The sequence below is a fragment of the Colobus angolensis genome, unplaced genomic scaffold (assembly GCF_000951035.1).
Source record: "Colobus angolensis palliatus isolate OR3802 unplaced genomic scaffold, Cang.pa_1.0 Scaffold12, whole genome shotgun sequence".
NCBI classification, from domain to species: Eukaryota; Metazoa; Chordata; class Mammalia; order Primates; family Cercopithecidae; genus Colobus; species Colobus angolensis.
This window is the reverse complement of record NW_012113141.1, coordinates 1,274,319-1,286,713: the sequence shown is the minus strand read 5'-3', so window position 1 is coordinate 1,286,713 and position 12,395 is coordinate 1,274,319. Positions and strand designations below refer to the sequence as shown.

General features: G+C 41.5%; 1 protein-coding gene across 2 annotated transcripts in view; it reads left to right on the top strand.

Annotated features, from left to right (window-relative positions):
• RUFY2 (RUN and FYVE domain containing 2) overlaps positions 1 to 12,395 on the top strand; it is a 60,377-nt gene that overhangs the window by 41,737 nt on the left and 6,245 nt on the right. For both annotated transcript variants that reach the window (XM_011927046.1, XM_011927040.1), the window contains exons 14-16: positions 617 to 746; positions 1,048 to 1,142; positions 9,048 to 9,096. In XM_011927046.1, coding sequence (XP_011782436.1) covers positions 617 to 746; positions 1,048 to 1,142; positions 9,048 to 9,096 — 274 coding nt within the window. The remainder of the gene's footprint in view (positions 1 to 616; positions 747 to 1,047; positions 1,143 to 9,047; positions 9,097 to 12,395) is intronic.

The window sequence follows — 12,395 nt, the reverse complement described above, 5'->3', positions numbered from 1 at the left end:
AAGAAGAAGAAGATTACAGGAATGCTTTCAGAATTGGTATTTCCAGGCAGTGTGGACTTTCCCCCAATGTCTGCTTGGTTTTAGGTCTTTCATGTAATTGCTCAGCTTCCAACAGTAATTTGCAAATTAGCACTTTGCAACAGGGCTGATTTTGCCGTTACTGAAGTTAAACTGATTTAGCAATTGCTATAATTCTTATATTGGAATAAAGTTTTTTGTAAAATTTTTCACATGGCATAGAAGTGTAAGACAATTAGAATCTTACATTCCTCCTCTTAGTTCTCTTCCCAAGATGTAACCAGTTTTAATATTATGGTGTTTGCCTTTCCAAGGCATTTTCTATGCTTATGTAATATTTATGTCTATGGAATTAATTAATGATGTAAATGGTTTAGCAAGGATTGTTTCATGGCTGGCAAATGAGTCAATATTTTGTGATTGGAAAACCCTGTGCTGCTGAACTTGTTTACCGAAAAATATTTGTGAAAGAAAATGTCTGAAAAATGCATTACAAAGGCCAAAGTAGTAAACCAAAAGGTTGATTTTAGTAAAGAATACATAACAACTGTCATGTGAGAAATAGCACTGAGCTTCTGTGTGTTATTTGTCATTCAAGGGTGCAACTGGAAACTGACTTGAAGATTGAGAAGGAATGGAGGCAGACTTTGCAGGAAGATCTTCAAAAGGAGAAAGATGCCTTATCTCATCTTAGAAATGAGACTCAACAAATCATTAGTCTTAAAAAAGTAAATAGTGGTAAAACTTTAAAAATTCTATCTTGACAAATGTTAACTTATTTAAAAAGATAAATTATAATTTACATTATACCAAGGAAATGGATATACTAGTCATCTTAAAAAATATCAGTGAAGAGATTAAGTAAATGGAAAATAGTTGATACATACAGCAGCTAGGAAAGAGCTTTGGACACAATTTGTTTCTTTTAAAAAGCTAAAGGATGTTTGTTTCTGATTAATGGTATATATACAATCTGGAGTTTCTTGTTTCTTTCTTTTAAATTGCATTTTCTATCTTATTGTTCTGAAGGAGTTCCTTAACCTCCAGGATGAAAATCAGCAGTTGAAAAAAATATATCATGAACAAGAGCAAGCTCTTCAAGAACTCGGCAACAAACTTAGCGAGTAATTTCTTTTTTCCTTCAACTAAGTAGCCATTATTGACTTTTATAAAAGATATAAGTGTGCCAGATCTATTAGGCAGAAAAGTTTAAATACAGGAAAGATATGAACTAGGCAGGGCGCGGTGGCTCACGCCTGTAATCCCAGCACTATGTAATTCTGGGCCAAGGCGGGCGGATCACGAGGTCAGGAGTTCAAGACCAGACTCGCCAATATGGTGAAACCCTGTCTTTACTAAAAATACAAAAATTAACTGCTTGTGGTGGCGTGTGCCTGTAATCCCAGCTACTTGGGAGGCTGAGGCACAAAAATCGCTTGAACCCAGGAGGTGGAGGTTGCAGTGAGCTGACTCCAGCCTGGCGACAGAGCAAGACTCTGTCTCAAAAGAAAAAAAAAAAAGAGAAAGATATGAACTATTAAACAAAACAAAAACTATAAAGATTTAAAAATGAGACTAGACTAGAGAGATTATATTTAAAGTTTTACTCATTTTAGTAGACTTAGCTTTGAATATTTCCCAATAGATGAAAACTAACATTCTTGTTCAATTTCTTCAATATCAGAGAATTCAGAAGTTATTAATATATTTTTCTCAGAAAAACAGAAGCTGAGGTTTCAAAATATCCAGGGAGCTGTCTTTCAGATTGTTTTGAGAAGAAGCCAGCATCATGAGAAGTAGAGGTGGTTTCATGCCTCCTGGAGACAGGGCTTAACTTCATACAGTTTGGCTTTGTTGAAGTAAAATGTCATTGGGATCCTGTAAAGACAAGATGGAGAAATGGTGTTCTGCCTTTCTCACATTTCCTTTTTTTTTTTTCAAAGACAGGGTCTCGCCTAGGCTGGAGTGTAGTGGTACGATCATAACTCACTGCAGCCTTGACCTCCTGGGCTCAAGCAACCCTTTCACCTTTCAGCTTACCAAGTAGCTGAGACTACAGGCATGCACCATCATGCCCTACTAATTTTTATTTTTTATAGAGATGGGTGGGGTCTTGCATGTTGCCCAGGCTGGTCTCAAACTCCTGACCTCAAGCAGTCTTCCCACCTCAGCCTCCCAAAATGCTGGGATCACAGGTGTGAGTCACTGTTCCCAGCCACATTTTCCTTTATTTCCCCATGGTCTGTGTTTTGGGTTAGCAGCTTTGTGCCTGATTGAACAGACTACCAGATATTTGGAATAAGCTCAAGAAGGTTTAATTTAGTATTGAATGTACCACTGCCACATTTAAAAAGTATAGTCACTTTAATTTTTTTTAATTTTTTTTTATTTGTTTTGAAACAAGTCTTTCTCTCAAGTTGCCCAGGCTGGAGTGCAGTGACGTAGTCACAGCTCACTGCATCCTTGATCTCTCAGGCTCACGCTGTTTTCTTATCTCAAGCCTCTGGAGTAGCTGGGACCACAGACGCACACCACCTTGCCTGGCTAATTTTTTTTTTAAATTTTTTGTAGAGTTAGGATCTTGCTATGTTGCTCAAGCTGGTCTTGAACTCCTGGGCTCAAGACATCATCCCGCCTCAACCTCTCAGAGTGCTGAGATTACAGGTGTGAGCTACTGTGCCCAGCCCACTTTTTTAAATACGGAAAAGTAAAAATAAGAAAGCTACAGGCGAGGCGCGGTGGCGCAAGCCTGTAATCCCAGCACTTTGGGAGGCCGAGACGGGCAGATCACGAGGCCAGGAGATCGAGACCATCCTGGCTAACACGGTGAAACCCCGTCTCTACTAAAAAATACAAAAAAACTAGCCGGGCGAGGTGGTGGGCGCCTGTAGTCCCAGCTACTCGGGAAGCTGAGGCAGGAGAATGACGTAAACCCAGGAGGCGGAGCTTGCAGTGAGCTGAGATCCAGCCACTGCACTCCAGCCTGGGCGACAGAGCGAGACTCCGTCTCAAAAAAAAAAAAAAAAGAAAAAGAAAGCTACAACAATGTCTCATAATCTCATCACCGATACAAATCTCTTTGATGTTTTATATGATTAGAACATTCAAATAGCACAAAAAGGTTTAAGATAAAAAAGCAAGTACTTCCCTTCTTCTGAGTATTAATCCCCAAAGTTTAGCTAACCTCAAACAATTCTATATGTAGACATCTTGTCATTGATTTAGATAGAATTAGTTATATGGACATATATGTCATTTGTATATATTCAATTAAGTAGAAATCATACTAGAATGGAGACTTAGTTGCTATAGGTGGGATTCCATTAAGAGATAATGCAACCAGTTTCCAAGGACATAAGAAGGAGTAATTCATTAGAACCACAAAAGGAAATATTAGATCTCAAAAAGATAAAGCTGTTTTTGTCTTTACAGCTTTTCAAAGAACAATTTGCATTGTGGTTCTGATAAGCAAGATTTCAATTCCAATCTAGTGTCTATTTATTGAGCACTTTGAGGCAGACCCTGTGCAAAGTGCTTATTACCTTATTTTCCATTTATTTATTGACAGACACTGAGCTTCTACTATGTGCCAGGCACTGTACTAAGTGCTAGACACTCAACAGTGAGCAATCCTCACAATAAAAAATAAACATCTTTGCATTTACTAAGATCATAATGGTTTAATATTAAAACAATGGAATAGTAAACCTAGGAATATGTGTTACTTTTCACCCATTCCCCAACTAATACTTTTCTGTGTGTGTGTGAAAGGGAGTTTTGCTCTTGTCACCCAGGCTGGAATGCAGTGGTGCTATCTCAGCTCACTGCAACCTCTGCCTCCTGGGTTTAAGTGATTCTTCTGCCCCAGCCTCCTGAGTAGCTGAGATTACAGGTGCCCGCCACCACACCTGGCTAATTTTTAGTAGAGATAGCATTATTACCATGTTGGCCAGGCTAGTCTTGAACTCCTGACCTCAGGTGATCTGCCCACCTTGGCCTCCCAAGGTGCTGGGATTACAGGCATGAGCCACCACACCCAGCCCCTCACTTCATACTTAATAGAGACTTTATAGTTGTATTACAGGCATGATCATATAAATGTTTAGCTGTTGCCTTTATTTATGTATGTATGTATTTATTTATTTATTTGAGGCAGGGTCTCACTCTGTCACCCAGGCTGGAGTGCAGTGGTGTGATCTGGGCTTGCTGCAACCTCTACTTACTGGGTTTGAAAAGTGAAATATTTACTCTTACCAGCTTATTATTGAAAGATTATTATTGTTGTTGTTGTTGTTTTCTTTTCCGAGATGGAGTCTTGCTCTGTTGCCCAGGCTGGAGTGCAGTAGTGCTGTCTCGGCTCACTGCAAGCTCCGCCTCCTGGGTTCACACCATTCTCCTGCCTCAGCCTCCACAGGCGCCTGCCACCACACTTGGCTAATTTTGTTTGTATTTTGGTAGTAGAGATGGGATTTCATCGTTTTAGCCAGGATGGTCTTGATCTCCTGACTTCGTGATCCTCCCGCCTTGGCCTCCCAAACTGCCGGGATTACAGGCGTGAGCCACTGCACCTGGCCTGAAAGATTATTTTTTTAAAAAAATTAAATAGAGACAGAGTCTCACTATGTTGCCTAAGGCTGGTCTCAAACTCCTGGCCTCAAGCAGTCCTCTCGCTTTGGCTTCCAAAAGCATTAATATTACAGGTGTCAGCCACTACATCCAACTCGAAGGATTCTTTTTTACATTTTTATTTATATATTTTATATGGAGGTGGGGTCTCACTCTGTTGCCCAGGCTGGTCTCAAACTCCTGGGCTCAAATGATCCTCCTGCCTCCTCAGCTTCACAAAGTGTTGGAATTACAGGTGTGAGCCACCACACGTGGCCTGAAGAATTCTTATAAAAAGATAGATTTGGGCCAGGTGCTGTGGCTCACACCCGTAATCCCAGAACTTTAGGAGGCTGAGGTGGGCAGATCACTTGAGGTCAGGAGTTCGAGGGCAGCCTGTCCAACATGGCGAAACCCCATCTCTACTAAAAATACAAAAATTAGACGGGCATGGTGGCATGTGCCTGTAGTCCCAGCTACTTCGGAGGCTGAGACAGGAGAATATGTATATATATACACACATGCATACATATATATACATATATGTATATACATATATTCGTATATGTGTATTTCCTTTCAGGCTTATTTTCATTTCCTTAATTATTAAATTAGACAGTCTACTGTAATTATACAGAAGAATAGTAATTACTCAGAAGAATAGTCAATGTTTAAAGCCTTCCAAATCTATCTATTTTTTTGGAGACAGAGTTGCTCTGTCACCTAGGCTGGAGTGCAGTGGCGCAATCTTGGCTCACTGCAACCTCTGCCTCCTGGGTTCAAGCAATTCTCCTGTCTCAGCCTCCTGAGTAGCTGGTACTACTACTATATATATTTATATATACGTATATATGTAAATATATACGTATATATTAGTATATACATATATATACAAAATCTCCTGCCTCAGCCTCCCGAGTAGCTGGGATTACAGATGTGCACCACCACACCTGGCTAATTTTGTATTTTTAGTAGAAGGGATTTCACGATGTTGATCAGGCTAGTCTCAAACTCCTGGCCTCAAGTGATCCACCCACCTTGGCCTCCCAAAGTGCTAGGATTACAGGTGTGAGCCACCTGGGAGAAGTGTATTCTTGTACATTATGTATGCCTGGCTGAGAAGGTATTCTTGTACATTATGGTTATTGGAATTGTAGCTGATGCTCCTTTCTTTAGGACACTTAGGAATATGTATCACAGAGAGGCTTTTTTGAGTCCATATTTATGAATAAGGGCATTTAAATCAGAAATCTATCAATACCAGTACATTTTCATAAAAAAGTATTTCCCAGGCTGGACATGAGACCGAGTGTCGCTCTGTCTTCCAGGCTGGCATGCAGTGGCATGATCTTGGCTCACTGCAACCTCTGCCTCCTGGATTCAAGTGTTTCTCCTGCCTCAGCCTCCAGAGTAGCTGGGATTACAGGTGTGTGCCATCACTCCCGGGTAATTTTGTATTTTTAGTAGAGACAGGGTTTTACCACGTTGGCTAGGCTGATCTCGAACTCCTGACCTCAGGTTATCCACCTGCCTTGGCCTCCCAAAGTGCTGGAATTACAGGCGTGAGTCACTGTGCCCAGCCAAGAAAACATCTTCTGTGGTGAATACCATTAAGCCACTTTAATTCCATATTCAATTTTTCTGTATAGCACAATTAAATCATCACTGTTGTGGCCACTATTCCCAACAGAGTCAGTTTTCCTGAGGCACATTTTGTAGATGTGAATTTAGCCAAGAAAATGTGATTATTATGTCAGTATTTTTACAGTGTGTAGTTTTACATTGATTATTTCCACCGTAAGAGTCAATATGAGGTGGGTGAAAGACTCACACTTCATTTTTATGTCTTGGAATGCAGAGCATTTTATAGGGCAAAGCAGATTTTTAATGTTCTGCTTCAGTAGTAGAGGCTTTAGTATCTGATATATCATTTGATTCAGGAATTTCATTTATAAGAGAATTAATACTGATGTTTTAGTCATTCCAATTTTGTTGTTGTTGTTTGCTTTTTTTTTTTTTTTTTGGAGACAAGAGTCTCACTCTGTTGCCAAGCTGGAAGGCAGTGGTGTGATCTTGGCTCATTGCAACCTACGCCTTCCAGGTTCAAGCAATTTTCCTGCCTCAGCCACCTGAGTAGCTGGGACTACAGGTGCACACCACCATGCCTGGCTAATTTTTGTGTTTTTGGTAGAGATGAGGTTTCACCATGTTGGCCAGGCTGGTCTGGAACTCCTGACCTCAAGTGATCTGCCCACCTTGGCATCCCAAAGTGCTGGGATTACAGGTAGGAGCCACCGTGCCTGAACTAGTCATTGTAATTTTAATAAACAACTTTTGTGGTGAAAAATTTGAAACATGTTAAAAGATTAACAGTAGATAATAATTATATAAACTATTTTATATTCTTTTTCATTGTATAAACCAAGTAACCATTTACTATAATGATATGGCAGATACTCAGTAACAAGTCAGTAGCTGCAAGCTGCTCAGGATATATTGTGAAAATAGCTGGTTATGGAAAACTATGTAGATAATTATTCCATTTAAAATATATCCACAGATGTATAGAGACGATCCCATTACCTCTGGGTAATGGGATCACAGGTAATTATTGTTTTTTATAATTTGCATTTTCATTAACATATGTATTTTATTTTTTAAAGAAGAAAAAAAATTAAATTGTACCAATTGGGGCTGGGCATGGTGGCTCACGTGTAATCCTAGCACTTTGGGAGGCCAAGGTGGGTGGATCACCTGAGGTCAGGAGTTTGAGAACAGCTTGGCTGACATGGCAAAACCCCATCTCTACAAAAAATACAAAAATTAGCTGGGTGTGGTGGCGGGTGCCTACAACCCCAGCTGGTTGGGAGGTTGAGGCAGGAGAATCGCTTGAATCTTGGGGGCAGAGGTTGCAGTGAGTCGAGATCATGCTATTTCACTCCAGCCTGAGTGAAAGAGCAAAACTCCGTCTTAAAAAAAAAAAAAGTTATACCACTTGGTAGTAAGTTGATTCCAATATATGTATTTTCTTTTTTCTTTTTCTTGTTTTTTGAGGTGGTGTCTTGCTCTGTTGCCCAGGCTGGAGTTCATTGGCACAATCTCGGCTCAATGCAACCTCTGCTTCCCCGGTCCAGGTGATTCTTCCTGCCTCAGCCTCCCGAGTAACTGGGATTACAGGAGCCCCTCACCACGTCCAGCTAATTTTTTTGGTATTTTTAGTAGAGATGGGGTTTCACCCATGTTGGCCAGGCTGGTCTTGAACTCCTTCCTGACCTCAGGTGGTCTGCTCACCTCCGTCTCCCAAAGTGCTGGGATTACAGGCATGAGCGACTGCACCTGGCCCAACATACATATTTTCAAAAGGTGGAAAAGTGCCAGACTTGGTGGCTCACACCTGTAGTCCCAGCACTTTGGGAGACCAAGACGGGCAGATCACTTGAAGTCAGGAGTTCGAGTGGTGACGGGCGCCTCTGATTCCAGCTACTCAAGAAGCTGAGGCAGGAGAATCACTTGAACCTACGAGGTGGAGGTTGCTGAGTTGAGATCGTGCCACTGCACCGCAGCCTGGGTAACAGAACGAGACTCCATCAAAAAAGTGGAAAAGTATTTGCAGCTATGTCTTCCACAGTATTTTCTTTTTTGTTGCTTTTTTTGAGAGATGGCGTCTCGCTCTGTCACCCAGGCTGGAGTGCAGTGGTGTGATCTTGGTTCACTGAAACCTCTGCCTCCTGGGTTCAGGCGATTCTCCTGCCTCACCTTCCCGAGTAGCTGGGACTACAGGCGTGTACCACTATTTCCAGCTAATTTTTGTATTTTTAGTAGAGATGGAGTTTCACTGTATATTGACCAGGCTGGTCTCAAACTCCTGAACTCAGGTGATTCACCCGCCTTGGCCCCCCAAAGTGCTGAGCCACCATGCCTGGCTCACAGTGTTTTCTTCCTTAGCACTTCTGTATTTGCTAGAGAAATAGCGTGCATAATGGTTAGCATGTGCCCTTTGGGGTCACAGACAAGGGTTTGAATCCTAGCTCCCCCAGTTGCCAGCTCTGTGACCTCTTACAAGTGACTAAACTTCATCAGACATTTCTTCATCTTTAAAATAGGTTTTTGTATAGATTACACGAGATTATGCCTGCAAAGGCACAGAGTAAACCTACAATAAATGATAGCTATTAATATTGTCATGATCACATGAAAATGCCAGTATTTCTTAAAAAGCAAGTTTTAAACCTAAAATATTTTTGCTTTAGGACATTTAGAAAATATAGGAGAATATGAAATATTCCACTAGCCAGAAAAGATCATAAAAATCATATACTATACATAATTTTGTATCCTATGAAATACCAATACCTGCTGAAATACTGAATGTTCTATATTTAAATATGTGTACTGAAATTTGGACCTATTTGTAATCTTTTTAGGTCAAAACTTAAAATTGAAGACATAAAAGAAGCCAACAAAGCATTGCAGGTGAGTAGAACGTTTTCCTAAACTGGGAAGGTATGTGAAAGTCTCCAATGGAAGGTAAAGCCCTGTGTGAATCTAATGTATTATTGATGAATCCCAGGATATATAGAGGCCAAAGCACTGAATGAGGACCTTGGATGCTGGGAGTTCATCTCTTCCCTGTACCCCTGGAGTCACATTATTAATAACATTCCTTTAGAAACTGACCTTAGAGGCCGGGTGCAGTGGCTTACACCTGTAATCCCAGCTGTTTGGGAGGCCGAGACAGGTGGATCATTTGAGGTCAGGAGTTTGATATCAGCCTGGCTAACGTGGTGAAACCCCATCTCTACTGAAAATACAAAAATTAGCCAGGCGTGGTAGTGGGCGCCTGTAATCCCAGCTACTCAGGAGGCTGAGGCAGGAGAATTGCTTGAGCCCAGACGGTGGAGGTTGCAATGAGCAGAGATCACGCCATTGCACTCCAGCCTGGGCAACAGAACAAGACTCTATCTCAAAAAAAAAAAAAAAAAGAAACTGACCTTAGAAATAATTTTACTTTCCTACAAAGTATGGCATGATAGAGTGAAATTGCCTATGAACTTGAGAATCTTGAGTTCCTACGCCAGTCTATTACTTACTAGTTCCTTTACTTTCAGCAAGTCATGTATCCTTATTGAGCCTCAGCTTCCTCTTCTGAAATAGGCTGATGATTCTGCCTAGGGTTGCTCTGAATATCGAGTAGGTTAATACATGTGAGTGAAAGTGGTTGGTACAGTTTACCAGTATGGTTGTGAATGTGTCTGAATTCTTGCTACAACATGGAAGAAAGGACAGTGTCTGTGTGATCACTTCAGTGACAGGTGGCTTCCTACCCAACAACTTCATTTTTTAAAATCAAGAAGTGTTACATGGTACTGGGTGTGGTGGTTCACACCAGTAATCCCAGCACTTGGAGGGGCCAAGGCAGGAGGATTGCTTGTGGCCAGGAGTTCAAGACCAGCCTGGGCAACATAGACCTTGTTTCTACTAAATAATAAGAAAAAATTAGCCAGGTCTATAGTCTCAACTACTTGGGAGGCTGAGGTGGGAGGATTGCTTGAACCTGGGAGGTTGAGGCTGCAGGGAGCCTTGATCGTGCTACTGCACGCCAGCCTGGGTGACAAAAAAATGTTACATGCAAATCATTTTTTAAAAATAATACTAAGAAGATTTAACACCAAATAATATAAATAATAATAATAACGATGATGGTAGCAGTCTCTTGTTCTTCACTCCCTTGTCCTTTATCTGCCCTACCTCCTGCCACCCAAAGGGAGCTACTTTCAGTTTTTTAGCTGTTTCTTCTGGCATTTATCCCTGTGTTTCTAACTAATATTCAGTATGTACTATTTGCTGTTGATTCAGCAGTTTTAGACTTATATATTAACTTCTTCATATGGTGGATGTAGAGTTTTGCTCACTCTCATTTTGGTCTTTCCGGTCTCCCAGTATAATTAAGTAAAGTTTTTTGTGGCATTCATTTACTTTATATATATATTTTATTTATGTTATTTTATTTATTATTTTGTTTGAGATGGGGTCTTGCTGTGTTGCCCAGGCTGGAGTGCACTGGCACAATCATAGTTCACTGGAGTCTCACACTCCTGCGCTTAAGCTGTCCTCTTGCCTCAGCCTCCTGAGTAGCTGGGACCACAGGCGCGTGCCACCTTGCCTGGCTAATTTTTACATTTTTTGTAGAGACAGTATCTGCTGTGTTGTCTAGAGTGGTCTTGAACTCCTGTCCTCAGGCAGTCCTCCGGTCTTGGCCTCCTGAAGTGCTGGGATTACAAGCATGATCCACCACACCTGTCTTATTCTATATATTTTTTTGAGACGGAGTCTTGCTTCTTCACCCAGGCTGGAGTGCGATGGCATGATCTCAGCTCACTGCAACCTCTGCCTCCAGGGTTCGGTGATTCTCCTGCCTCAGCCTCCCCAGTAGTTGGAATTACAGGCACCTGCCACCAAGCCCAGCTAGTTTTTTTCTTTTCTTTTTTTTTTTTTTGAGACAGGGTCTCGCTGTGTTACCCAGGCTGGAGTGCAGTGGCACGATCTCGGCTCACTGCAACCTCTGCCTCCCGGGTTCAAGCAATTCTTCTGCTTCAGCCTCCCGAGTAGCTGGGACTACAGGTGTGTCCTACCACACCTGGCTAATTTTTGTATTTTTAGTAGAGACAGTTTCGCCATGTTGGCGAGGCTGGTCGCAAACTCCTGACCTTAGGTGATTCACCTGCCTCGGCCTCCCAAAGTGCTGGGATTACAGGTGTGAGCCACCGTGTCTAGCCCCTACTCTGAATTTTTTATTAGGACTATTTAAATGTTGTTCCTTGCTGAGCCAGGTACTGTGATTATGTTTTCTTACTTGAACTGCTTTATTCTTCCTGTGGAGTTAATAATTGCCCTCTTTTTTTTTTTTTTTTTTGAGACGGAGTCTGCCTCTGTTGCCCAGGCTGAAGTGCAGTGGCATGATCTCGACTCACTGCAACCTCCACCTCCCAGGTTCAAGTGATTCTTCTGCCTCAGCCTCCTGAGTAGCTGAGATTACAGGCACGTGCCACCTGATTTTTGTATTTTTAGTAGAGATGGGGTTTCACCATATTGACTAGGCTTGTCTGGAACTCCTGACTTCGTGATCCGCCCACCTCAGCCTCCCGAAGTGCTGGGATTACAGACGTGAGCCACCGCACCCAGCTGCCCCTCTCTTTTTAAAAACAAATTAGTTGTATAACATTTGAGTTTTCTCATACCTTGAAACACCTCTATTAAAAAAAGTTTCTTGATAAAGTTTTCCACGTGGTAAAATATATCAGGTAATTGGTTAGGTCATTATTTTTTCTTTGATGCCTTGCCTCCAACTTCAAGAGTTGTCCACTTTACTGCTCATGTTTCCCTTTGCTGGTATTCTCAGAATTTCCTTTACCTTCCCTCTTTGTGGGAGCTCCTCTTGGCTGAATTCTATAACTTCTCTCTTGGTATACTCCCTTATTTTGGGCAACACATCTTTCAGTAGCTTCCTGAAAATGGTGAATGAAGATAGAGGTTGTAAGAATTTACACATCTGGAGACTGGGCATGGTAGCTCATACCTGTAACCCCAGTGCTTTAAGAGCCTGTGGTGGGAGAATTGCTTGAGGCCAGGAGTTTGAGACCAGCCTGGGTAGTATAGCAAGCCCTTGTCTCTACCAAAATTTAAAAAAAGAAAAAAATAATAATTTGCGTATCTGAATATACCTTTATTTTATCCTCATGTTTTTTTTTTTTTTTTTTTTTTAAGAGTGTGGC